The sequence below is a fragment of the Ornithorhynchus anatinus genome, chromosome 3 (assembly GCF_004115215.2).
Source record: "Ornithorhynchus anatinus isolate Pmale09 chromosome 3, mOrnAna1.pri.v4, whole genome shotgun sequence".
NCBI lineage: Eukaryota > Metazoa > Chordata > Mammalia > Monotremata > Ornithorhynchidae > Ornithorhynchus > Ornithorhynchus anatinus.
Genome location: NC_041730.1, coordinates 124,239,558 through 124,265,443, shown reverse-complemented (window position 1 = coordinate 124,265,443; position 25,886 = coordinate 124,239,558). Strand labels below are relative to the sequence as shown.

Below are 25,886 nucleotides of genomic sequence, written 5' to 3'. Positions count from 1 at the left end.
AGGTGTGTATGTGGTGAAGGGGGAGGGCAGGTGCCATCTTTGACCTTGTTGGGAACCTGGAGCGGGTGATTCCCCCGACCCACTTGTTCTGGTCTATTTTCCCTGGGTATGGAACTGGGGTTCATGTTCCAGATTCTCATTCAGTCACTGGTATTTATTGAGTGCTTACTGTGTGCAGAACCCTGTACTAAATGCTTGGGAGAGTACAATATAATAGATACATTCCCTGTCCCGAGCAGAATCCTAGTCGGGGCATGTGGATGGGTCCATCTGGGGCCAGCCTGTGGGATGGCAAGATCTGTCTGGTCACTTTTTTTGGTCGCCAAGCCTGGCACTGTTTTTCCGAATCTATGACTGCTGGGACCCAGGACAGGAATCTAGCCAGGGAAATCATTTGGATAATTGAGGCCTAAAAATGCACTTTGATTGGAATGATCTGGGGAAAAATAAACAAAAACTTCACCTGCTCAAAACATCCCAGTGTTCAGTAAGAGTATTCGGGGCCTGGATGAGTCAGAGAATTGTCCTTGGGTGGGTGGAGTGGGGTCCAGCTGGAGGCTCAACTTTCAGAGAACCAAGAGCACAGGCAGCCCCGGGAATGAGCAATGGGTGCTACTCGAGTCGAGTCATTTCCGACCCAAGGTGACTCCATGGACACATCTCTCCCAGAACGCCCCACTCTCCCTCTGCAGTCATTCTGGTAGCATAATAATAATAATGGTATTTGTTGCTTGAGGTCACATCCTCCAGCCTCTGGCTTCAATATTCTAAGGGTAAGCTGGAAGGGAATGCAATGGGGTGTCTTCATTCAGTCCTATTTGTTAAGCGCTTACTGTGTGCAGAGCACTGCATTAAGCGCTTGGGAGAATACAGTATAACAGACACATTCCCTGCCCACATCGAACTTACGGTCTAGAGGGGGAGACAGACATTAATATAAATAAATTACAGCTATGCATAAGTGGATTAACGTGGCTACAGCTGAGAGGAAGGGCTGGAGAAGGGTCCCCTCCCTTGGTTCACTCATTCATTCATTCTGACAAGGTCCTGGGGGCCTCTGGCAGCATGGGGCAAGGCTGCAGGTTTGGTTCTGCCAATTGAATTTCTGTCAGCGGAGATGATTTTTGATCAGGAAATACCTCTATTCTGCAATCATTTATGGGTGTTGTGAAGTCTCTGTAATTCCCTTCCCTGTCGAGCTTTCAAAAAGGATGATGATTATCTGGTGCTTTGAATGGGAAATGGAGAGATGAATCCGGAAACAGAGAGCAGCCTGGAGCCAGCAGCTTCCAACCTCCTTCCTGCCCCCGCCTAATGGAATAAGTCTTCCCGTACCCCTCCTCCTCTCCCTCCTTCCTTTATCCCCTTCCTTTCCCTTCTCTCCCTCCCAGCACAGTGTTGTTGGTTGGTGAGATTCTTGAGACTTGGGCCAGAGTCCACACTGAGCCCGTGCAGGTCCTGGGAAAGCTGTGATAATAATGTTGGTATTTGTTAAGCCCTTACTATGTGCAGAGCACTGTTCTAAGCGCTGGGATAGACACAAGGGAATCGGGTTGTCCCACGTGGGGCTCAGTCTTCATCCCCATTTTACAGATGAGGTCACTGAGGCACCGAGAAGTTAAGTGACTTGCCCACAGTCACACAGCTGACAAGTGGCAGAGCCGGGATTCGAACCCATGACCTATGACTCCAAGGGATCCGGAGGGAGTTTTTTTTATCATATTATGTGTTTACTATGTGCCAGGCACTGTACTAAGCACTGGGATAGTTAGAAACAAGATCATCAGGTTGGATATAGTCCCTGTCCCACATGGGACTTGCAGTCTTAATCCCTATTTACAGATGAGGTAAAAGAGAGAGAGAAGTAACTTGCCCAAGGTCACACAGCAGAGAAGAGGTGGAGCGGGGATTAGCACCCAGATCCTTCTGACTCCCTGGCCTGCAATCTATCCACTGGGCCATGCTGCTTCTCAACTGTTGAGACTGTTGAATCAGTCTCTTCACTGGTCTCCCTTCAGCCTCTCTCCACTTTGGTCTTTACAACACATGACTGACTGCATGGATCACTTTTCTGCGTGCTACTGTATGCTCTACTCCTCAATACACCTTCAGTGGATACCGATCTCTCCTCATATCAAGCAGAAATTCTTTACCATTGATTTCTGGTACTTAGTGACCACTCACTGTGTGCATTGCATCGTATAAGCGCTTGGTAGAATTGGTAGATGTGGGTTGGTAGACGTGATCCCTGCCCAAAGGAGCTTATAATCTATGTGGGGAATTTAGAGCCTACCAAATCTCTCCATCTTATGTCAATCAATTGTATTTATTGAGTGCTTACTGTGTTCTGAGCACTTTACCGAGTGCTTGGGAGAGTACAGTAAAGAAGAGTTGGTAGATATGTTCCTTGACCACATCAGCTCTATTCACTTACTAGATTTTTTTTCTCACCTCAAGTGCACATAACTGTACCTCACACTTCAGTTTCACACCTCCGACCCCTCACTCATTCTCTTTGAGCCTGAAATTCCTCCATCTCCTAAATCACCACTCTCCCCATCCCCCAAGCCCTCCTAAAATCTCACCTTCCCCAGGAAGTCCTCCCCGATTGACTCAAAACCCAGTCACTGACGTGATGTGACGTGACCCAACCTTTAGCACTTACATACTTATGTATATTTTTATTTGTATATTCAATTATTTAATCAAAGATTTCACCCTGATCTATACATAGTTCCTGGTATCTCCTTGTTTGTCCTCCTTCACCCAGTATTTGTAAATTACTTTGCCCATCCATTCTATTACGGCGTAAGCTCTCAAAGGACAGCGATGGGGTGTCTTGTTCTTCTTGAACTCTTCCAAGCACTTATATAGAGTTATGCACTACAGAGGCACTCAGTAAATATCACTGGTGATGATGATGCCACCTGTTAGTGAGGGGGGGCGGGGGGGTCCTGGTATGAGAGGGGTGACTTGACCCTTGGGGTTTTGGATAGGATGGGGAATAGGGTAGAAAGTGCCTCTACCTTGCCAACCTCATCCCCTGCCCCAACTCTCTCCTGACCCATCTAAATGACCGTTAGTTGCCTGAACTTCCCCCACTCCCCCACAGCCCGGGGCCAGCATTTGGATACCCGCCATCACACAGGTCAACATTTCCTAAATACCCAGTGCAGAGCCACTCAGGTCCCATTATAACACTCAGTTTTCACTCCATCAGAACGTTCTCATTTTCTTTTCAAGTTCGCTCTTTCAAATTTGATCTCAGCTCAAAGGATAATTTGTTTAGAGTTAGAATATAAACTTGATGGTGCACTCCGGGGTGAATGCGAGTTGGAAAATGTCACTCCCATCTATAAAACTTGCAACTTGGCTTCAGCTGCTCTCAGTGAGGATTCCTCACTTTGTCAAGTTTGGAAAATAGCACGAAGGGGATAATGGGTGTAAGAGCACTTAGCAAGTAAGTTGTTCCTGTGAGAGAGAGGATTCTGGGAAGGGTCTAGTTAAGTCATGGCCCCAGGAAGTGTGAAATGAGCAGTGGTTGCAAAAGCCACAAGGTCTGCTTCCAGTTTTTCTGCCTCTTCTGAGCAGTGTGAAAATGGATACAAAAAAAACTTGAGGCAAGTATGACCTCTCTCTGCCTCACCTTCCCATTTTTCCTTCTAAAAATGGAGATTACAGCTCTAAACCTTTGCAAGGAAACATTCAGATTTAGAATTTTGAGCAGCCCCCCTCAAAACCCAGCAAGTGTCATAAGCTATTAAATGCATATGCAGCATCACCTTTACCTCCCTGCATTTTCAGATTTAAGTTTGTGGGTCTCGAATTAGTCTTTAGCAGCTGAAGTAGAATGGAATATGTAACTTGGTGAGACATAACTTCGAAACGATTGTGTTCTGAGAATAATGAGAACTGAGAAGAGAAGAGCTCAAATCAGAGCTACCGTGCAGGTGGGATGCCTCAGAAGGCAGGCTGGTTCTTTCCAGATCCCAATTTCAGGACTCTCGTGGGCTTTATCACATCTAAACTGGAGCCAGAGGTCCAGGGCTCTTTCACCACCTTCTCCCTCTTTCCCTCCTGCCATGAGGGCTCCATGCCATAGCCTCTCAGCTTTCATTTCCTTTCTCCAAGCCAATGACTTCCAGGACTCCATTTTGTTCCATTTCACCTAATTATACCCTCTCATGTCATACGCAGCAGTTTTTTCTTCCCTCGTTGGACTTATCCGCCCCCAAAGACGTGCCCCCAATTATCATAGTCCCATTTACTCAGCAGAGAGGTGTGTGTGTGTGTGTGTGTGTGTGTGTGAGAGAGACAGAGAGATTTAATTCTTTTCATCTTTTCTAATTTTGCATTGTGCCCCCTAGTATGTTGTTTTTGCAATTCATCTCCAAATCTCCTCCAACCTAAGGTGATCTTTCTGGTCCTGTGGCTGCTAAAAAAAAAAAAAAAGACTGGGATTTCGGTAAGATCTCTTCAGAAACAGACAGGGGCTGGTGATTCTTTGGTCTGAAGGAAAAGTAACATTGTCCATAATAACATGATCAGCTCTAATAAGACTGCCCTCTCCATTTAGTTTCTTTAGCCCCTTGAAGGTCTTCCGGAGATAAGGGCTCTCTGACCCCCCGAAGACTGTTAAATAAGCTGCCCCCACCGAGCTCTCCACTTTTCTCCCCTCCAACCTGGCTTGTGCCAGGACAGCCTGCTCTCCAACAGTGCAGCAGATGGATGAGAGAATTTACATGCTGCCAGTGGCTCTTTCCTGCTCTGCTCCTGGCATGACCTGTCCTGCTCAGGATATCCTAGGTACCTTCTGCATCCCTACCAGTTCACTCTCTGTGCATACTGGGGTGAGGTAGAGGGAGGGGGAGGAAAAGCAGGACAAAAGCAGGCTCATTATCTCATTAATTTTCACCACCATCCACTCACTAATCCTCACAGCAACTGGAAAGAACAGCGTCAATCTGCTCAAGATGGTCTAACTGAAAAGAAATTCCAGAATCTTTAACTCCTAGTCCGGTGTCATGCCCTCCACCCCCAGCTCATTATGCACCCTCCTACCAGGCCTGCCACGTTTTCACTGTTCAACTGCATCCTGAATTCTTGCCTCCTGAAACACTAATTCCCAAGAGCTTCAGTTTCACTTAGCACAGGTTTTCGAAATAAAATCTTTCTCATTAATTTTTGTCAAGTTGGATTAATGGCATTTTCCCCTTCTGCTTCGCATTGTGAATTATCTTGCTTATATTTTCAACTGCTCTTGGTCCCCTTGAATTCATTTCTCCGTCCTTCCTGGCAATTATAGCGCCTCTAAATTTAGTATCATCTGCACATCTCACCCTCACGGATGTTCACAACATTCCTCTCACATCTCATTAATGAAGATGATAAATAGGACCAGAGTCAGACTCCCATCCCCTGGTAGCTCTTATAAGACACCCTCTATTGCCCCCTGTGTACTACCCTCCTGCCAGATTTCTGTTCACATGGAAGTCCAGACTTATTCAGACTTCTGGGGGATTGGCAGATACCACATAGCTTTTCCCAATTGTTTTTTTTTTTTTTTGCCTTGGGTTTTATTTTTCAGCGACTCTCTTGGGTGTGCAGATGTCTACTGAATGTGTTTGCACATCTTGTTTCATTGCCTTAGGGAAGTCCTGTTGGGTCTGGCAGGAGGGGTATCACTGTATCACTGCAGAAAAATATCCAGGTGTGTGTGTGTGTATGTGTGTGTGTGTGTCCAGAAAGCTCATTCTTCATCCTCTTGGAAGAGTTCAGTTAATCCATAATCAGACCACACTGCTTCAGGCCCTCCCACCGCATTTTCCCTTCCCCCACATCGGCTCTGCTGTTTGTATTCTTTCAGTCCCGACTAGAGGAAATTCTCCCTCTCCTCACTCTTTCCTCTTCGTTCATTCCTCTTTGCCTTGCACTGCCTCTTTCCCTGCCTCCTTTCCAGGCTGTGCAGGATCATTTCCTCTCATCTCCTTCCAGAGCTCATGCTCTCCAACTCTTCCAGGGGTCGTTTTCTTCCTGTTACCACGACTCTGTCTTTGGAGATTCTTGAACTGGTCCCAGATTGGAGGAAGAGAGCCCTGAATCAGTTGGTAGGTTTGCTTTGATGTCATTTTGTTAGTCAATTCAGATAAGTCATGGATTTATGACAAAAGCATCAGAGTCAGACGTTTGCACAAGCCCTGGATTGTCCCAGAGCCAAATGGGGTTGGATAATCATCTTTAGTCCTCTCAACCCCAAGCATTAGTGCCAATTATCACAGTTTTTCTTTGAGAACATTCACATCCTATAACATTCCATAGAGATTTTTGTCCTAATAGCAAAATAACTTGGATTCACATAAGTTTTCTTGCTAAGAAGTCCTTGAATTTTCACACATTACCACAATTTATCCACCCATCATTATTATTCCTATTATCAGGTTGGAGAAACTGTGGCGAGTCGGAGGGCTTTGCTAGTAGGCTCATGAACAACAGGACCAGCTTTGGTACAAGGACCCAGGTCTCATGATTCCAAATCTAGTGCTCTTGCCTCTGGGCCTCTTTGCCAAACAGAGAAATGTGTAGTTCTCTTTTCTCCACTCTAAGTAAACATGTCTGACTGACTCATCTGAGGAAACCACCAAGTCCCATCACATATTTAGCCAGTCAGGAGCAAAAGATGCTTAGAGGTCGTTACCCGGTGCCAAATCACTGCACCCTTTCTGGTCCTCAGTTTTCTCATCTGTAAAATGGGACTAACAATCCCGGTAACCAACCCACCTACCCAAAGGCCTGACAGGAGGAAGAAAATAATGGTCTGAAAGGGTACTGTTAGCTCCTCATACAAAAGATAATCACTGCTCCATTAGAAATGCCAGTTCATGGGTGGTATTTTTCAGGGAAGAGAAGGTGATGCTTGGGCCATCCTAGTGGAAGGCGTGGTATCAAAATTTGGAGTTATTGCCTGGGGAGAGTCACAGGGCCCCAGATTTACAGATTCCTAATTAGAATGCCTTTTTCCTTTAGTACAAGCCCTGCAGAGTCACAGACAGGTATTGATTAAGTATCAACGATTCTGACTCTCTGTGTGTGAGAGAGAGAGAGAGCAGGAGAAAGAACCTTCGTTTCCCAGGGGTGTCAGAGCAGAGAAAATCGCGGACAAAGGACGTGTGGAAACTGCAGGAAGAGGGGTTCCAACCCAAACACGAGATGGTGCCAGCGTTAGAATACTGATGCAAACCCACCGGTTTAACTTCTTTAAGCTATCATTTACCAGGATGATCCCCGATAGGCTACGTGTGGAAAACCGCGGGCAATGAGAGCAAAGAAATACAGAAGGAAGAGGAAGCATTGGCGAGGCAGAGAGGAGAGACAAAAGATAGAAAGAGGAGTGAAAGTGGACAGGTGAGGCTCGACGATAGCCTGGAGGCCTAGAGACAACCGGGTGCTCTTCCTCATTCATTCATTCATTCATTCATTCATTCATTCATTCATTCATTCATTCATTCATTCATTCATTCGTATTTGTTGAGCACTTACTGTGTGCAGAGCACTGTACTGAGCGCTTGGAATGTACAATTCGACAACAGATAGAGAATTCCTGCCCAACCACAGGCTCACAGTCTAAAAGGGAGAGAGAGAGACAGCAAAACAAAACAAGTAAGCAGGCATCAATAGGAGGAGCGGCATGGCTCAAGTGGAAAGAGGCCGGGCTTGGGAGTCAGAGGACGTGGGTTCTAATCCCGGCTCCGCCACTCGTTTGCTGTGTGACCTTGGGCCGGCCACTTAACTTCCCTGTGCCTCAGTTACCTCATCTGTGAAATGGGGATTAATAATAATGATGGCATTCGTTGAGCGCTTACTACGTGCCGAGCGCTGTTCTAAGCCCTGGAGGGGGTGGATACAAGATAATCAGGTTGTCCCACGTGGGGCCCACAGTCTTAGTCCCCATTTTACAGATGAGGTAACTGAAGCCCAGAGAAGTGAAATGACCCGCCCGGAGTCACACAGCTGACAGGTGGCGGGGCCGGGATTAGAACCCATACCTCTGACTCCCAAGCCCGGGCCCTTTCCACGGAGCCAGGCTGCTTCTCCTAATTAAGACTGTGAGCCCCACGCGGGACAACGTGATCACCCTGTATCTACCCCAGCGCTTAGAACAGTTCTCGGCGCACTGTACGGGCTTAACAAATACCATAATTCTTATCGTTGTTGTTACCATCAAAATAGAATCGTAGATATATACGCGTCCTTAATAAAATAGAGTACTAAATAATATACACACGTATCCACAGGGGCCGGGGGGAGGGAAAGAGCAGAGAGTCCTCCCACACAGCGCTTCGGGCCCCGCCGGCTCCGACCCCCGGATCGTCCGCAGACCCCGAAGTAGCTCGCTCTGGGCTATCGCTTGAGTCGGGACAGGATCGTGACAGGGTCAGGCCGGGGCCGCCTCCCGGGATCTCCCGGGACTCGGTAGGGGGGGAGGAGCGGGCGGGGCCGCCGGGCGGGGCGGGGCAGCTTTCTCTCCTCTGCTCACCGACCTCCCCTCCCCCGGGGCTGGGGTGGGGAGGGGGGCTCCTCGAGCCGCTGAGTCTGGGGGCTGGGACGTCCAGGCCCCTCCTCCTGCAGCCGCCGCAGCTCTTCCAGCTCCTCGGAGCTCTGCGGCGGCCACGGAAGCGGGCGCCGCTGCGGGCTGACCCCCGCACGCTGTCCTTCCCGGCTCCGGGCCAGGATCGGAACAGAGGACAGTGCACCAGCACAGCGGAGAGCATCCTCCCGCATCCTCCCGCATCCTCCCTCGGAGCTGGTCCTCGTCCGGACCAGAGCCACAGCCAGCTCCGCCCTCCTGTCTTCGCTCCGCCAGAATATGGCCACCGAGGTAAGGGGAGACCAGCCCCTGGGCCCTGCCCACCTCCCCGTCCCCCACGGTCCGTCCCCCCCCCCCCCCGGCTCAACCCCTTCCCGGGGCTGCAGGTAGCACTCAGGGACAAAGCCCGGGCCTCGGGGCTGACTTGGAGGGAGCGGAAGGCCAGGAAAACCGCCGGACGTAGGAGGGGGGAAAGGGTGGCGAGAAAACCAAGGAGGGGACCCCCTCCTCCACATTCCCCGGGGGCCTCCTCCCCCGAGGAGTCCCGCACATCCTCCCGCACCACTTGTTGGCAAGGGAACCGCCAACCGTCACCTCTCCCAGGATCCCCGGCTTGGCTTTGCCGGAGAAAGGATGCAGGAGCCGCGAGCGGGGGTCGAATAATAATAACGGTATTTGTTAAGCGCTTACTATTTGCCAAGCACTGTTCTGAACAGTGGGTAGATACAGAGTAATCAGGTTGTCCCACGTGGGGCTCACAGTTTCAATCTCCCTTTTACCGACGAAGTAACTGAGGCTCAGAAAAGTCAAGTGGCTTGCCCAAGGTCACGTAGCAGGCAAGCGGCGGAGCCGGAATTAGAACTCTCGACCTCTGACTCCCAGGCCCGTGCTCTTTCGAGCTCTTTCGACTAAGCCACGGTGTTTGTTAAGCACTTACTACGTGCCAAACACTGTACTAATCGCTGGGGTGGATCTAAGAAAATCGGGGTGGACAGAGGCCCTGTCCCCTGTGTGGTTCGCAATCTACGTGGCTTAGTGGAAAGAGCCCGGGCTCGGGAGTAAGAGGTCGTGGGTTCCAATCCCACCTCTGCCGCTTGTCGGGTGTGTGACTTTGGGCAAGTCACTTAACTTTTCTGTGCCTCAGTTATCTCATCTGTAAAATGGGAATTAAAATGGCGAGACCCACGTGGGACAATCTGATTACCTTGTAACTCCCCCACCGCGTAGAACAGTTCTTGGCACATAGGAAGCACTTAACGAATACCATTATTGTTATTTTACAGATGAGGGAACTGGGGCATAGAAGAGTGAAGCGACTTGCCTAAGGTCACACAGCAGACAAGTGGTGAGGCCTGAATTAGAACCCATGACCTGACTCCCAGACCTGTGGCCTATCCACTACACCACACTGACTCTCATCCCCAGCCTCGGGTGGCGAGGTGGGGGTGGAAGGGGCGTGGGGGAGGGGAAGCAGGGCTCCCCGTCACCAGTGGCCGCGCTTGCTTCCGCGCGTCGCTAATGCGGCGCGTTCGCCCATGGGCTCGGTCGGTCTGAAGTTGTTCCAAGAGGAAGCTGTCTCTCCACCGCTCAGCACCTTTTCCCGGTCTTCTGAGTTGGGGTGGTGGGGGGGAGGAAAGGGAGGTTCAGAGAGCCCCCGGCTTGAAAACCAAAGCTTCAATTTTCAGGGGTGGAATTCCAGGGGGGAAAGGCCTTCTGGGCTGCCAAACGTCACCCTCGCCTGTTCCTGCCAGGCGGTCCCTCCTGAGGGAAGCTCTCCCTCCCTATCCTGCCCTTCGCTGACTGGCAGCTCCGTGGATGCAGTTCTAGGACAGCTGGGCCGTCAGCCCCAGGGGGGCCTCTGTGAGATCGATTCCCCAGCAAATGAGGTGAGGTCGCCCTCCTCCCTAGGCAGAACAGAATCTGCTGCAGCTCTAGGCCAAAGGAGGACTTTGGTGTCCAGAAGGTTCTCTTATGCACATTATCACCTTCACTCATTCCAACCTATAAACAAGCTGGCAGTATAGTCTCCCTCCTTTATGGGTTTGTAAACTGAGGCACGGGAAAGTCCCTTCCCCAGGTTATACCCATGAGTCAATTCCAGACGTTCCTTCTTGCCGCTCCAGCCCCCGGTGACTCCAAGGGCATCGGGATACCAGGATTCTCTTCCTGGTCTTCCATAGACCTCGAGAAAACCTCGTGTCCCTGTCTCTCTAGCCCTGGGTGGGTTCCCGACTGTGGGGAGACTTGGAAATTAATGTAGGAAGATACACTGGGCTGCGCTGGTGAGCAGTGTGACATCAATACCAAATATGATTCATATTATTCCTTGCAGAATGAAGTGCGGGCGTTTGGGGTAGAGTCGGCTGTCTACAGAGGCGTGAGGTGACTCGGGTGCAGGCCGTGGTTCTTGGGGGACAAGTAGGGTGAGGATAAAGGCAGTCCCTTGAAGACTGACCCTGACCCTGACCCTTGAAGATTTCCCTGACCCCGGAGAAATGCTAAAGGCAGAGGGAGCACTGGGAGTGGCCTCAGGAGGGAATGCCGGGGTCGATGTCTTGAGGTGTGACTTGGAAAGATGAAGGGAGAAGCACAAATCAGGACCTCTACATTCTATGAACACCCCAGAACACCCCCAAACCTCAGATCTAGGCCGTCAATGGAGAAAATGAAAATATCAGGAAAACATGGTGGGGCTACTGTGGTGGGTAGCCGTCCTTTGGTTGGACAGTCCGAGCTGGCCTGAGGAATTACGATAGAACCCAAGAGCCCTGGCAGGCAGCTTCAGGGAGAAGGGTTGGATAAGAAATGGCTTAGGTGGGAATAAGTCTCCTCCAGTCTTTGAGTCCCTGTTCCTTGGCTAGTGGGAGGGGTTATAAAAAAGCGTGAGGACGAGGGAAGGGAGACAGCAGAGGAGAGGTATGGGAAGAGTCTTCTGCTTTAAATTGACCTAATTAAGAGGAATTTAATGAACACATTTTCAGTGCAGCAAACTGCAGTGAATGTATGTCATGGGCAGCCGGGCCCTCCCTGCTGAGTAAGGGAGTAACAAACTGTTCCCTCTGGAGAGATGAGGTTCCTGGTGGGAACCAGGAAATGGGGTGAAGCCCCCCTCTGCCCAATTTCCAAAAGCCTTATGAGATCTCACACTAAGCAGCGTCGCTAGAGAAGCAGCGTGGCTCAGTGGATAGAGCACTGGCTTGGGAGTCAGAGGTCATGAGTTCGAATCCCGGCTCTGCCGCTTGTCAGCTGTGTGACTGTGGGCAAGTCACTTCACTTCTCTGGGCCTCAGTTATCTCATCTGTAAAATGGGGATTAACTGTGAGCCTCACGTGGGACCACCTGATTACCCTGTATCTACCCCAGCGCTTAGAACAGTGCTCTGCACATAGTACGTGCTTAACAAATACCAACATGATTATTATTATTATTATTATTCACTCATTCATTCACTCATTCATCAATCATTCAATTATATTTTTTATTGAGCGGTTACTGCGTGCAGAGCACTGTATTAAGCACTTGGGAAAGTACAATACAACAATAAACAGTGCCTTTCCCTGCCCACAACCAACTCACAGTCTTGAGTTGGGGAAACAGACATCAGTGCAAATAAACAAAATCACAGATATGTACATAGTTGCTTTGGGGCTGGGAGGGGGGAAGAGCAAAGGGATAGATAAAATTACAGATATGTACGTAAGTGTACCCATACTCTGTCATCATATCTGACACCAAAAGTCACCAATCAATCAATAAATGGTATTTATTGAGGTGTTTACTATGTGCAGAGCACTGTACTAAGTGCTTGGGAAAGTGCAAGACAACAGAGGTGGTAGATAGGATCCCTGCCCACAAAAAGCTTATAATTTACAGGGGAAAATAGACATTAAAATAGGTTAGGGAAGGGGAAATAGTGGAGTATAAGAATATTTATAGAAGTATTGTGAGGCTGGGGTGCACATCATCATTACTACCACCACAAACCTTTTTTACTTGCTTGCATTATGGAAAACCTTGTGCTAAACTCTGGGGAGAATTCAGAGAAATAAATTGAGGCCTAGCTCCCAACCGAGTGAGGGCTCTCAGCATACAGAGGAGAAGGTCAGGCACATAAAGATCAGTGGACACTGTCCCTCTAAGCTGGTCCAGCTCATTCTCCAGAAGGCCCTGCCACTAAATGCCACCCCCACTCACACCTTCAGTTGGATGGAATGGAATAGTTTTCTAATGACTGGGATTGGAAGTTTGTTCGTGCCTCCTGCCTGCACCAAGCCCTGATGCCGGGATGTCCATTAACTCCAACCCCCTAAAGTCCAAACCTGCCTCCGGTGCATGTTTTTCTTGTAGCAGGATAAAGCTGTGGATGTGTGACCCACGGGGCCAGGGATCCGGAATACAAGCTGCCTGCCTCAGGTCAGACAGCTTCCCAACTCTTCCTTCCATTCACACCCTCCCAAGCCCTGCAGCCCGATAATTGGTGCTAACAGACTTCTTGAGGTGTTTTTCCTTTCTATTTCATGCTAATTGCTTCAAGGCAATGCTCTTGCTCAGCTAAGAGCCCAGGGGCAGGTGGGAAGTCTGGCCTGCAAAGGCGGGTGAGAGATGAGAGGCTCAATTCATGGTGTCAGCTATAAACCTCTCCCTCAGGAAAATCCAGGAATCCAGAGCCTCCTGCCACAACAGTGGGGACTGCTCTCCTGGAAAGACGTTTGAGGGGAGGTGCAGAGGCCGCATAATAATTGTGGTATTTGTTAAGCACTTATTATGTGCAAAGCCCTGTACTAAACACTGGGATAGATTCAAGATAACCGGGTCCACTTGGGGCACACGGTCTAAGTAGGAGGGAGAACAGGTATCGAATCCCCATTTTGCAGATGAGGTAACCGAGGCACAGAGAAGTTAAGGTTGCCCAAGGTCACAAAGCAGACAAGTGGCAGAGCCAGGATTAGGACCCAGGTCCTGCTGATTCTCAGGCCCGTACTCTTTCCGCTAAGCCACACTGCTTCTCCAAACTAATCAGATTGGACACAGTCCAAGTCACACGTGGAGTTTACAGTCTTAATCCCCATTTTACAGATGAGGTAACTGAGGCAGAAAAGTTAAGTGACTTACCCAATGTCATACAGCAGATAATAAATAAATTATTTATATTAATGTCTGTCTCCCCCTCTAGACTGTAAGTTCACTGTGGGCAGGGAGTGTGTCTGTTACTTTGTACTATCCCAAGCGTTTAGGACGCAATAAGCGCTCAGTAAATACGAATGACTGACATGTGGTGGAGTCAGGATTAGAATCAGGTCCTTCTGACTCCAGGCCTCAGATTCTGTCCATTACTCTGAGCCTGGCCGGCTGCCGTTCTTCCACCAGCAGAAGTCAGGCCGGGGCTAGAGAAGGGAAACAGTCCATGCGGCCTACAGCCCCCAATCGCTGAGTGCTTAACCGGGGCGCTGGTTGGGTGTAGCAGGAAAACTCTGAATTCCTGATCTGTGGAGTCTCCCTGTTCCCCATACCCCCCAACAGAGAACTGCTGGGAGTAGCTGAAAGTAATTCCAAATAACTGTGGTATTTGTTAAATGCTTACCAAGTACCGAGCGTTGGAGTAGAAGCAGCGTCGCCTAGTGGAAAGAGCATGGGGCTGGGAGTCAGAGGACCTGAGTTCTAATCCCTGCTCTACCAGTCACCTGCTCTGTAACCTTGGGCAAGCCACTTAACTTCTCTGTGCCTCAGTTCCCTCATCTGCAAAATGGGGATTTAATACCTTTGTTCTCCCTCCTACTTAGAATGTGAGCCCCAGTTGGGACCTGATTCTCTTGTATGTATCCCGGCCCATAGTACAGTGCTCGGCACATAGAAAGTGCTTAATAAATACCAAAATTACTATTATTATGATCATTATATACGAGCTAATCAGGTCAAGCACAATTCCTGTTCCACATGGGGTTCACAGTCTAAAGGGAAGGGAAAACAGGTATTGAATCTCTATTTTACAGATGAGAGAAGTGAGGCCCAGAGAAGTGAAGTGACTTCCCCAAGGTCACACAACAAGCCAGAGGCACAGCAGGGATTAGAACCCAGGTCCTCTGACTCCTGGTTCCATGTTCTTTCCACTAGGCAACACTGATTCTTGCTGCTTTTCTTTTGTTCATTCACCCTTACTAGTGAACCATTTCCCTCCAGCAATTTTCTTGGACAAACTCACCCTCTACTCTCCCCATCCCTCCTGGAGTCATCTTGCCTCATCACCATTCCCAATTATCCAGGATCGCAGCTCCACTCCTCACCCAGAGCTGGCTTGGAACAGAAGCCAGTAGGAGATATTGGGCTGGGGGGGTCCAGCGGTATGGAGGAGCCTCCCCTCCTCCACCCCAAAAAAGAGAACCGGCCCTGCAGGGGAGAACCTGTCCCTTTCTCTGAACTGTGTTGTTAGCTTTGGATTCCCAAGCTTTTACTTCTGAAGCTTATGGCTGGGCCTCAGGTGGTGGTTAGTATCAACCCGAAAGGCTCATGGAATGTTTCCTTAGGATGGCAAAGCATTTAGGTGATGATTAGCATAAACCCGAAATGAACGTTTCATGGCAAAACAGTAGGATCAGAGTCGTATTACAGCTTGAATTTATGCAGGGGGTAAACTGAGTCATTAAGTGTGTGTGTGGGATGGAGTTGGGTGGGGAGGGATGGGTTTCCCCGGGGTGCAGAGTGAGCAGGATTCTCAATCTGGGCTACTCTTCTTTAGTTCTGTTATGCGTGTGTCTTCATGGGGTGTGTTGACACACCAGTCTGGATGCCTGGGCGGGCGAGGTGGGAGGTGCAGGATTGTGTGAGCGCCTTTGCAGCAAGTGTGCCAGGTTTCTGGGCGGTTCATCCGACCTCTGCGATGACTGCTCAGGCCTTCAGCAACATCACGAGGTGGGATGATAATAATCGTGATATTTGCTAAGTGCTTACTATGTGCCGGCTGCTGTTCTAAGTGCTGAGGATGATACGGGATAATCAGGTTTTTCATAGTCCTTGTCCCACATAGGTCTCACAGTCTTAATCCCCATTTTACAGATGAGGGAACTCAACTCCCGAGAAGTGACTTGCCCAAGGTCACACAGCAGAGAAGTGGCAGAGCTGGGATTAGAACCCAGGTCCTTCTGACTCCCAGGCCCGTTCTCTCGGGAGACTGCAGCGCTATCCATGGTTCACCCTCTCCAACCTCTTCATCTTCTTCTCTCCATGGCTCATTCTCATTCCTTCTCAACATGTTATGAGAAGCAGCGTGGCTCAGTGGAAAGAGCCCGGGCTTGGAAGTCAGAGGTCATGGGTTCGAATCCCGGCTCTGCCACTTGTCAGCTGTGTGACTGTGGGCGAGTCACTTAACTTTTCTGTGCCTCAGTTACCTCATCTGTAAAATGGGGATTAAGATTGTGAGCTTCACATGGGACAATCTGATTACCCTGTATCTACCCCAGTGCTTAGAACAGTGCTCTGCATAAAGTAAGCACTTAACAAATACCGACATTATTATTATTATTATTATGTTTCCCTAGAATGCAGAACTCTCAATTGGGCTGGGTATCTTCAAGATTTGGTGCTAGTTTTCGGTCTGCTCCTAAGTCCTGTCCAATATAATAATAATAATAATAATAATAATAATGGCATTTGTTAAGTGCTTACTATGTGTCAAGCACTGTTCTGAGCACTGAATGCCATGGGATACCCCTACCCGCAACAGAGGCTGCCTTTCACAGCAGCTTTCCAGTTCTCAGGATTGGTCTTCTTACACCTGAGCCCTCAGTGACTGACCAATTGATCCCTGCTCACAGCGTGCACTGCTGAGGGTGTGTACTGCCGAGGGCACGCGCTGTCAGAGGTGTGCGTTGTGGAGTGTGTGCACTGTGAAGAGTGTACAAAGCAATGGAGGTGCACTATTCTATTCTATTCAATAGTATTTATTGAGCGCTTACTATGTTCAGAGCACTGGACTAAGCGCTTGGAATGTACAAATCGGTAACAGATAGAGTCCCTGCCCTTTGACGGGCTTACAGTCTAATCGGGGGAGACGGACAGACAAGAACAACGGCAAAAAATAGAATCAAGGGGAAGAACATCTCATTAAAACAATAACAAATAAATAGAATCAGAGTGATGTACATCTCATTAACAAAATAAATAGGATAATGAAGATATATGCAGTTGAGCGGACGAGTACAGTGCTGAGGGGAGGGGAAGGGAGAGGGGGAGGAGCAGAGGGAGAGGGGGGAGAAGAGGGTTTAGCTGTGGAGAGGTGAAGGGGGGGGTAGAGGGAGCAGAGGGAAAAGGGGAGCTCAGTCTGGGAAGGCCTCTTGGAGGAGGTGGTTTTGAAGAGGGGAAGAGAATTAGTTTGGCGGAGGTGAGGAGGGAGGGTGTTCCAGGACCACGGGAGGACGTGGCCCAGGGGTCGACGGCAGGAGAGGCGAGAACGGGGGACGGTGAGGAGGTGGGCGGCAGAGGAGCGGAGAGTGCGGGGTGGGCAGTGGAAAGAGAGAAGGGAGGAGAGATAGGAAGGGGAGAGGTGATGATGGAGAGCCTTGAAGCCTAGAGCATAGATATAGCTGGCTTTTCTCCTGGCCCTTTTCCAGCTGCAAATTTCAGCAGTGGTACCTACCAGCTTCCAGCAAGGCAATGGGGCTCTGTCTTGGGTTGGGTTGGCAGGGGAAAGACAGAGGAGGTCTCTAGAGCCAGTGTGGCACAGAAGCCGGTCCCCAGAGACCTCCTCTGTCTTTCCCCTGCCAACCTGGCCCGTGTGGCACAGACACATGTGGTGGTAAGTAGACTGTGGGGGACCCAGTTGCCAGACCCTCATGGAAAATCAGGGCCAGCTCATTCTCTCCTCTGGTGAGAAGGATGGTTTACCCTGGGCTCGATTCTGGGTCTTTGAGACTTAGCCCCTCCCCCCAACCACCCCCCACCCCCAATCCCAGTTCCTGCAATGGCAAAGGCCTTCCCAGTCTGAGCTCCCCCCTTTTTTCCCTCTGCTCCCTCTAGCCCCCCCTTCACCTCTCCGCAGCTAAACTCTCTTCTCCCCCCTTTCCCTCTCCTCCTCCCCCTCTCCCATCCCACCCCCTCAGCACCGTACTCGTCCGCTCGACTGTATATATCTTCATCACCCTATTTATTTTGTTTATTTTGTTTAATGAGATGTACATCACCCTGATTCTATTTATTTGCCATTGTTTTTATGAGATGTTCTTCCCCTTGACTCTATTTATCGCCATCGTTCTCGTCTGTCCGTCTCCCCCGATTAGATCGTAAGCCCGTCAAAGGGCAGGGACCGTCTCTATCTGTTGCCGATTTGCACATTCCAAGCGCTTAGTACAGTGCTCTGCACATAGTAAGTGCTCAATAAATACTATTGAATGAATGAATGAATTTCCTGGAACCTGGTGCCTTGAACAGCAGGAAGCAGCATGGCCTAGTGGAAGGAGCATGGGGCTGGGAGTCAGAGGATGTGGGTTCTAGTTTTGACCCTGCCACATTCATTCACTCAGTTGTATTTATTGAGTACGTACTGTGTACAGAGCACTGTACTGAGCACTTGGAAAGAACAATTCAGCAACAAATAGAGACAATCCCTGCCCATGATACCTGCTGCGTGATCTTGGGCGAGTCACGGAACGTCTCTATGCCTCGGTTCCCTCATCTGTAAAATGGGGATTAAGACTGTGAGCCTTAATCCTGTGGGACAGGGACGGTATCCAACCCGATTATCTTGTATCTACCCCAGTGCTTAGAACAGTGATTGGAACATATGAAGCACTTAAGAAATGGCACCACAATTATTGAGCAGGAGACCTCGTTTAATGGATCTTCCTTAAGCTCCTTTAGGGCTCCAGTGCCTAGTGGAAAGAGTCCGGATCTGTGAGTCAGGAGAACAGGATACTAGTCTCAGCTTTGCAACAAGCCTGTTGAGTGACCTTGGGTGAGTCATTTAGCCTCTCTGAGCTGTGAAAGGGGTTAAGATCCTTGTTCTCCCTCCCTCTTAGACTGTAAACCCATGTGCAAGAGGGACTCTGTAAGCATTGAACGCTTGCTGTAATAATGATATCTGTGGTAATTTGTTAAGCGCTTACTATGTGCCAGGCACTGTACTAAGTACTGAGGTAGATACAAGCAAATTGGGCTGGACACAGTCCCCGTTACGTGTAGAGAGCAGTCTCAACCCCCATTTTACAGATAAGGTAACTGCGGCACAGAGAAGTGAAGTGACTTGCCCAAAGTCACACAGCACACAAGTGGTGTAGCTGGGATTAGGACCCATGACCTTCTGAGTCCCAGGCCTGTGCTCTATCCACTATGTCATGCTGTAATCTCAAGCCCCGGCCCCAGGCTTATTGCTGCCTCTTCCTCCTTTTCCTCCTCCTTCTCCTCCTCCTTCTCCTCCTCTTCTTCTTCTTTTTCCTCCTCCTCCTGCTCTCCTTTCTCCTCCCCCTGCCCCCATCCTTCCCACTATCCCCACAGGCAGCTCACACCTCTCGTTGTGTGTCCCCAAAGGTGCACAACTTGCAGGAGCTCCGACGCAGCGCCTCCCTCGCCACCAAGGTCTTCGTCCAGCGGGATTACAGTGATGGGACCATCTGCCAGTTCCAGACTAAATTCCCCCCAGAACTGGACAGCCGGGTAAGCGGGGGAGGGTGGTGAAGGTGTAGAGGAGGGGGGCAAAGGGCCTGCTAGAACCCCCTGCAGCCCCCGGAGCCTGTGTCTTCCTCTTGGGACCAAACAGATCCCAATTAGCCTGGGCAAGAGGGGCAGATCACAGGAGAGGCTCCAAATCCACCCTGGGATCCCTGTTCCTCGTGGGACCGGTGGAAGGTCAGTCAGCTACTCCCAAATTTTCTACGGGGAGCTGCCCTCCCTGTCCCCTTCCCCCACCCTCCGAGTAGCCCGTGGACTCTGACAGTCCTGCGGACCGACCCCTTTGGCCACAGGCCACAGGGGAGGGTCACTTGAGTTGAGAAGGCAGCCCTGCTCGGCTGCTCCATCCTTCTGACTCAGGGTCGTCTGATCCAGTGCAGTTGGGACCCCCATCCCTGTGATTCTGCTGCAGGTCGACCTTCCTCCTCTCTAAGCACTGCAGTGGAATTGGCCAGAGCGGCAGGAGGGGGGTAGGGCTGAGGGGACGGGTGGTATTGGTGAGTGGGGGCGGGACCAGCACGAGCTGGCCACATGGCAACACTACTAGGCCGCATGGGCTTTTTGCTGCCTATAGTTCTGAAAACTCTGCCCTCGGGTTGGCCAGCGCCATCGCCACCCCAGTGGGTTTGCTTCTGTTCTTTCCCTGAGAGGCCCATTGCATCAGCAGTCAATCAGAAGTATTTATTGAGTGCCTACCGTGTGCAAAGCCCTGGACTAAGTGCTTGGGAGTTTCTTATAGAACTAGAAGACGGAGTCTCTGCAGGAGAGACAGATACTATAGTAATTTAAAGATATGAACAAAAAGGACAGTGCCACAGCTCTCTCTCCTCGGTACCGACTGAGCCCATTTATTCTTTTTCCAGGAATGCAGTTTCCACAAAATACATCCACTGCATGGGGCATTCTTCCTCATCTCACTCACAGATCACCCGGGCTCCAAGCCCATACTGCGAACTCACCTGCCCATCCTCAATTCATGAAACCCACCCCAGTATAATCCATGCTTCTTGGGCTTTGGGACCCCCAGACTTACACGCTGCTCTTCCTCCAGATTGAGCGGCAGTTGTTTGAGGAGACGGTGAAGACGCTGAACAATTTCTATGCCGAGGCTGAGAAGATCGGGGGCAGCTCCTACCTAGAGGGGTGTCTGGCTTGTGCCACGGCCTACTTCATCTTCCTCTGCATGGAGACCCACTATGAGAAGGTGCTTTCTGATCCTCCCCCGGTTCCCCTCACCTTTCTTCCTGCCCCCCTTCAACCCCTCACATCCCTTCCTAGCCCCTCATTCCTCAGTCTCCCCCTGTATCTCCCCCACCCTCCCTGCTTGCTGTCTTCATTTTCACATCTCCCGTGTCCACCTCAGAGCCCCTTTCTCCAACCTCTGAGTTGCAGTTTCCAATTCCTGCTCCAGCTCTTTGGGCTCCCCCCAGGCTCCATCTCAGAGGGACCCTCTCTCTCTCAGACTTATTAATTGACTGCTTACTGTATGCAGAGAACTGTACTAAGCGCTTGGGAGAGTACAGTAGAACAATATAACAGACACATTCCCTGCTCACAATAATAATAATAATGATGGTAATTTTGAAGTTCTTACTATGTGTCAAGCCCTGTTCTAAGCACTGGGGTAGATACAAGGTAAACAGGTCATCCCACATGGGGCTCACAGTCTTAATCCCCATTTTCCAGATCAGGTCGCTGAGGCACAGAAAGGGAGGAGGTTGAGTCCCCTCAGCGTGGCTCAGTGGAAACAACACAGGCTTCAGAGTCAGAGGTCATGGGTTCTAGTCCTGACTCTGCAACTTGTCAGTTGTGTGACCTTGGGCAAGTCACTTCACTTCTCTGTGCCTCAGTTCCCTCATCTGTAAAATGGGGATTAAGACTGTGAGCCTCACATGGGGCAACCTGATTACCCTGTATCTACCCCAGCGCTTAGAACAATGCTCTGCACACAGTAAGCGCTTAATAAATACCAACATTATTATTATAAGTGACTTGCCCAAAGTAACACAGCTGATAAGTGGCAGAGCCGGAATTAGAACCCACGGCCTCTGACTCCCAAACCCGTGCTCTTTTCACTAAGCCACGCTGAGGGGACTCAACCTCCTCCCTTCAGTGGTCCCTTAACAGCTGCCACCCCTTCCCTCCCCCCAAACGCACACCCTGGTTCTGCCAGCTGGACTTCCTGGAGTCCTGCTGAACAGAATTCTCCTCTGCTCCTCTGGCAGGTCCTGAAGAAGATTTCCCGCTACATCCAGGACCAGAATGAGAAGATCTTTGCCCCTCGGGGCCTCCTCCTCACAGACCCTGTGGAACGGGGCATGAGGGTGGTATCCTTCTCAGTTGTTGGGAGGGGGTAAGAGGGTTGAGGACAGCAGCAGGCGGGGGGGGCCCTTATGGAGCATGGGCTGGGCTGGAGCTGGTTTGGTCTCCTCCTATAGCAAGCCCACGTGGGATGGATCATGATGCTTGTGAAGAAATCCCTTTGGAGGCCTCCTGGAACTCAAAGAAGTCCCAGCAACTTACTTGAACAACCATTCATTCATTCAATCATATTTATTGAGTGCTTACTGTGTGCAGAGCACTGTACTGAGTGCTTGGAACGTACAGTTCGGCAACAGAGACAATCCCAGCCCAACAAAATGGGCTCACGGTCTAAAACACCAGGCAAGGACTCTGCCCTGCACATGTTCAGCCAGTGCCTTTGGGTGTGTGTGTCTCTTTATATGTACATTCATTCATTCAGTAGTATTTATTGAACGCTTACTATGTGCAGAGCACTGGACTAAGCGCTTGGAATGTACAAATCGGTAACAGAGACAGTCCCTGTCCTTCGACGGGCTTACAGTCTAATCGGGGGAGATGGACAGACAAGAACAGTAGCAATAAATAGGATCAAGGGGATGAACATCTCATTAAAACAATAGCAAATAAATAGAATCAAGGTGATGTACATCTCATTAACAAAATAAATAGGGTAATGAAAATATATACAGTTGAGCGGACGAGTACAGTGCTGAGGGGATGGGAAAGGAGAGGGGGAGGAGCAGAGGGAAAGAGGGGAAAAGAGGGCTCAGTTGAGGAGAGGTGGGAGGGGTAGAGGGAGCAGAGGGAAAAGGGGAGCTCAGTCTGGGAAGGCCTCTTGGAGGAGGTGAGCTTTAAGTAGGGTACTTAAGTAGCTTTAAGTATATGTGTGGGGAGGAGGTGGAGTGAGGCCAGGAATTCATCAGAGAGCAAGTTTGCCCTGCTGAAACACAGCTTGGCCCTGAGCAAGATGCTGGTGGCCCCAGCTCCTCCATTAAAGGGGAGGGAAGGAGGGTGAGGAGGTCCACCGGCAATGGTTAATAACTCCGAGCCCTCAGTTTGGAGAGTCCCCCAAGGAGAAGAGGTGCGGGACCCCCCCCCCCCAGGGGATGCTGCTGAGTGGCATCCTTGGGCTTGGAGATCTGCCATCAGTTCCTCTGACAGCTCTGTTTACTGGGTTTCCCTGGATTCCCTTCACCTCTGAAATTCAGCTCTCTCCACCCGCCACCCCCAGCCCCGCAGGCCCCCAAGTCCAGCCGGGGAAGGAGTTGGAATTTCAATCGATCAGTGGTATTTATTGAGTGCTTACTATGTGCAGAGCACTGTATTGAGCATTTGGGAGAATACAATGCAACAGAGTTGGAAGACTCATTCCCTGCCCATAAGGAGCTTCCAGTCTAAAGGGGGAGAACTTGATCACTACAAGGCTCCGCTCCCACCCCCCATGGATCCCCCTCCTCCGACCCGAACCCAGCAGCATGGCCTAGTGGATAGAGCACAGGCCTGGGAATCACGAGGTCATGGGTTTTAATCCTGCCTCTGCCACTTGACTGCTGTATGACTTGGGCAAATCACCTCACTTCTCTGGGCTTCAGTTCCCTCATCTGTAAAAGGGGGAATAAGACTGTGAGCCCCTTGTGGGACACTGACTGTGTCCAACCTGATTTGCTTGCATAATAGTAATAATAATAATAATAACTGTGGTATTTGCTAAGCACTTACTATGTGCCAGGCACTGTATGAAGCGCTGAGAAGCAGCGTGGCTTTGTGGAAAGAGTCCGGGCTTGGGAGTCAGAGGTCATGGGTTCTAATCCCGGTTCTGCCACTTGTCAGTTGTGTGACTTTGGAAAAGTCATTTTACTTCTCTGCGCCTTATTTACTTCATCTGTACAACGGAGACTAAGACTGGGAGCCCCTTGTGGGACAACCTGATAAACTTGTATCTCCTCCAGTACTTAGAATGGTGCTTAGCACATAGAAAGCACTTAACAAATACCATCACTATTACACGAGCATATCGGGTTGGACACAGTCCCTGTCCCCCGTGGGACTCCCAGTCTCAATTCCCATTTTACAGATGAGGGAACTGAGGCCCAGAGAAGTGACTTGCATGAGGTCATGCATTCATTCAAACGTATTTATTGAGTGCTTACCGTGTGCAGAGCACAGTACTAAGCGCTTGGAAAGTACAATTTGGCAACAGATAGAGACAGCCCCTACCCAACGACGGGCTCACAGTCTAGAAGGGGGAGACAGACAACAAAACAAAACAAGCAGACAGGCATTAATACCATCAAAATAGATAAATAGAATCATAAATATATACACATCATTATTAAAATAGAGGAATAAATATGTACAAATAATTTTAATAATAATAATAATAATGTTGGTACTTGTTAAGCGCTTACTATGTGCTGAGCACTGTTTTAAGCACTGGGTTAGATACAGGGTAATCAGGTTGTCCCGTGGGAGGCTCATCTTAATCTTAATCCCCATTTTACAGATGAGGTAACTGAGGCACCGAGAAGTTAAGTGACTTGCCCGAAGTCACACAGCTGACAGGTGGCGGAGCCGGATTTAGAACTCACGACCCCTGACTCCTAAACTCGTGCTCTTTCCACTGAGCCACGACGCTTCTCCACAAGTGCTGTGGGGGAGGGAAAGGGGGAAGAGCAGAGGGAGGGAGTAGGGGGAAAGGGGAGGGGAGGAGGAGCAGAGGGAAAGGGAGGGCTGAGTCCGGGAAGGCTTCCTGGAGGAGGTGAGCTCCGAGTAGGGCTTTAAAGAGGGGAAGAGAGCTAGTTGGGCGGAGGTGAGGAGGGAGGGCATTTCAGGTCAGCGGTAGGACGTGGGCCAGGGGTTGATGGCGGGACAGGTGAGGAGGAGGCCCGGTGAAGAGGTGAGCGACGGCAGAGGAGCGGAGTGTGCGGGGTAGGATGGAGAAGGTGAGAAGGGAGGTGAGGTAGGAGGGGGCAAGGGGATGGACAGCTTGGAAGCCAAGAGTGAGGAGTTTTTGCTACATGCCAAGGTTGATAGTCAACCACCGGAGATTTTGGAGGAAGGGAGTGACATTAAGGACATATATGTTGCCTAACTGTACATTCCAAGCGGTTAGCACAGTGGTCTGCACAATAAGCGTTCAATAAACACGATGGAATGAATGAAGAAAGGAAGGAAGGAGGGCAGAGCCCGGAGCGCGTAGTCAGGGTTGAACGGATGGGGTCACTGGTGGGTGACGGTAGTAATTTCTTTATTCATTTTTTAAAAATCGCATTTGTTAAGCCCTTACTCTGTGCAAAGCACCGTTCTAAGCGCTGGGGAAGACAGGAGGGTGATCCCGGCCGCCGACCTCCTCCCCATTTGAGCTCACTGAGGCCCAGAGAAGTGAAGTTCAATAGTATTTATGGAGCGCTTCCTATGTGCAGAGCACTGGACTGAGCGCTTGGAACGGACAAATGGGTAACAGATCGAGACAGTCCCTGCCCTCTGACGGGTTTACGGTCTAATCGGAGTGACCCGGCCCCAAGTCCCACAGCCGAGGAGCGGCTGCGGCGGGATTAGAACCCCCGCCCCCCGCCTCTCCCCCACCCCGAGCGGCGCGGTGCATCGCGTGCGGCGTGGCGGGCGCAGCGGGGCGTGGGTGCGGCCCTTAACGGCGGCGGGGGCAGATGGAGATCTCCATCTACGAGGACCGGTGCAGCAGCGGCAGCTCCAGCAGCGGCAGCAGCAGCGGCAGCGGCAGCAGCGGCGGCGGCGGCGGCAGCAGCGGCTGCAGCAGCGGCGGGGCGGGCGGAGGGGCCGGGCCGGCCGGCGGCGGGGGCGGCGGAGGGGCCGGGGGACGCTGACTGACCGAGAGTCCCTGCAGGGAGCTCTACTGCCGGGACGAGGGCCTGTCCGAGCTGCGCCGGCTGCGCTACCAGAGCACCCGCTTCTGACTCGGACGACCCCCCCCGCCCCCTGAGGAGGGGGAGAGGGGGAGCCCCTTCCCCGTCCATCCCACTCTGGTCCTCCGTCCATCCCCCTCTGGTCCCGTCCGGCCTCGTCCGGGCCCGTCCGGCCTCGTCCGGCCCTGGCCTGCCTCGTCCGGCCCTGTCCTTCCCCCGGCCTCCTCCCGCGGACAGTCCTTTTCCAGCTCTCTCCCCGGGAGAGACTCCCCCTCCACGCCCCCAGCGCCCTATCCGGCCCCGAGGGGTGCAGGAGGAATGGGGGGAGGTCGGGGGGCACCCCCGGAGCAGGGCCATAGGGGGACTGTCCCATAGGGTGCCCCACGCCAGCTGCAGCAGCAGCTCTTTCCCCCCCAAAAGCCTCGGGCCCGCTGCACCATACCTCACCCACCTGGGCTTCC

General features: G+C 50.8%; 1 protein-coding gene across 1 annotated transcript; it reads left to right on the top strand.

The window, feature by feature from the left end:
• Window positions 1–8,551: 8,551 nt before the first annotated feature.
• On the top strand, window positions 8,552–25,476 carry GOLGA7B (golgin A7 family member B). Its single transcript, XM_029059889.2, has 6 exons — window positions 8,552–8,875; window positions 19,100–19,225; window positions 20,292–20,444; window positions 21,466–21,567; window positions 25,210–25,326; window positions 25,411–25,476. Exons 1-6 carry the CDS (start codon window positions 8,864–8,866, stop codon window positions 25,474–25,476), a joined length of 576 nt encoding a protein of 191 aa, XP_028915722.1. The 5' UTR covers window positions 8,552–8,863.
• Window positions 25,477–25,886: the final 410 nt, after the last annotated feature.

Bases quoted from the DNA above. Each gene is read 5' to 3' on its own strand.
- GOLGA7B (XM_029059889.2), top strand. The intron at 21,568-25,209 runs GTATCCTTCTCA...CGGCGGGGGCAG, and splicing joins TGGAACGGGGCATGAGGGTG to ATGGAGATCTCCATCTACGA. The intron at 25,327-25,410 runs GCGGGCGGAGGG...CCCTGCAGGGAG, and splicing joins GCGGCTGCAGCAGCGGCGGG to CTCTACTGCCGGGACGAGGG.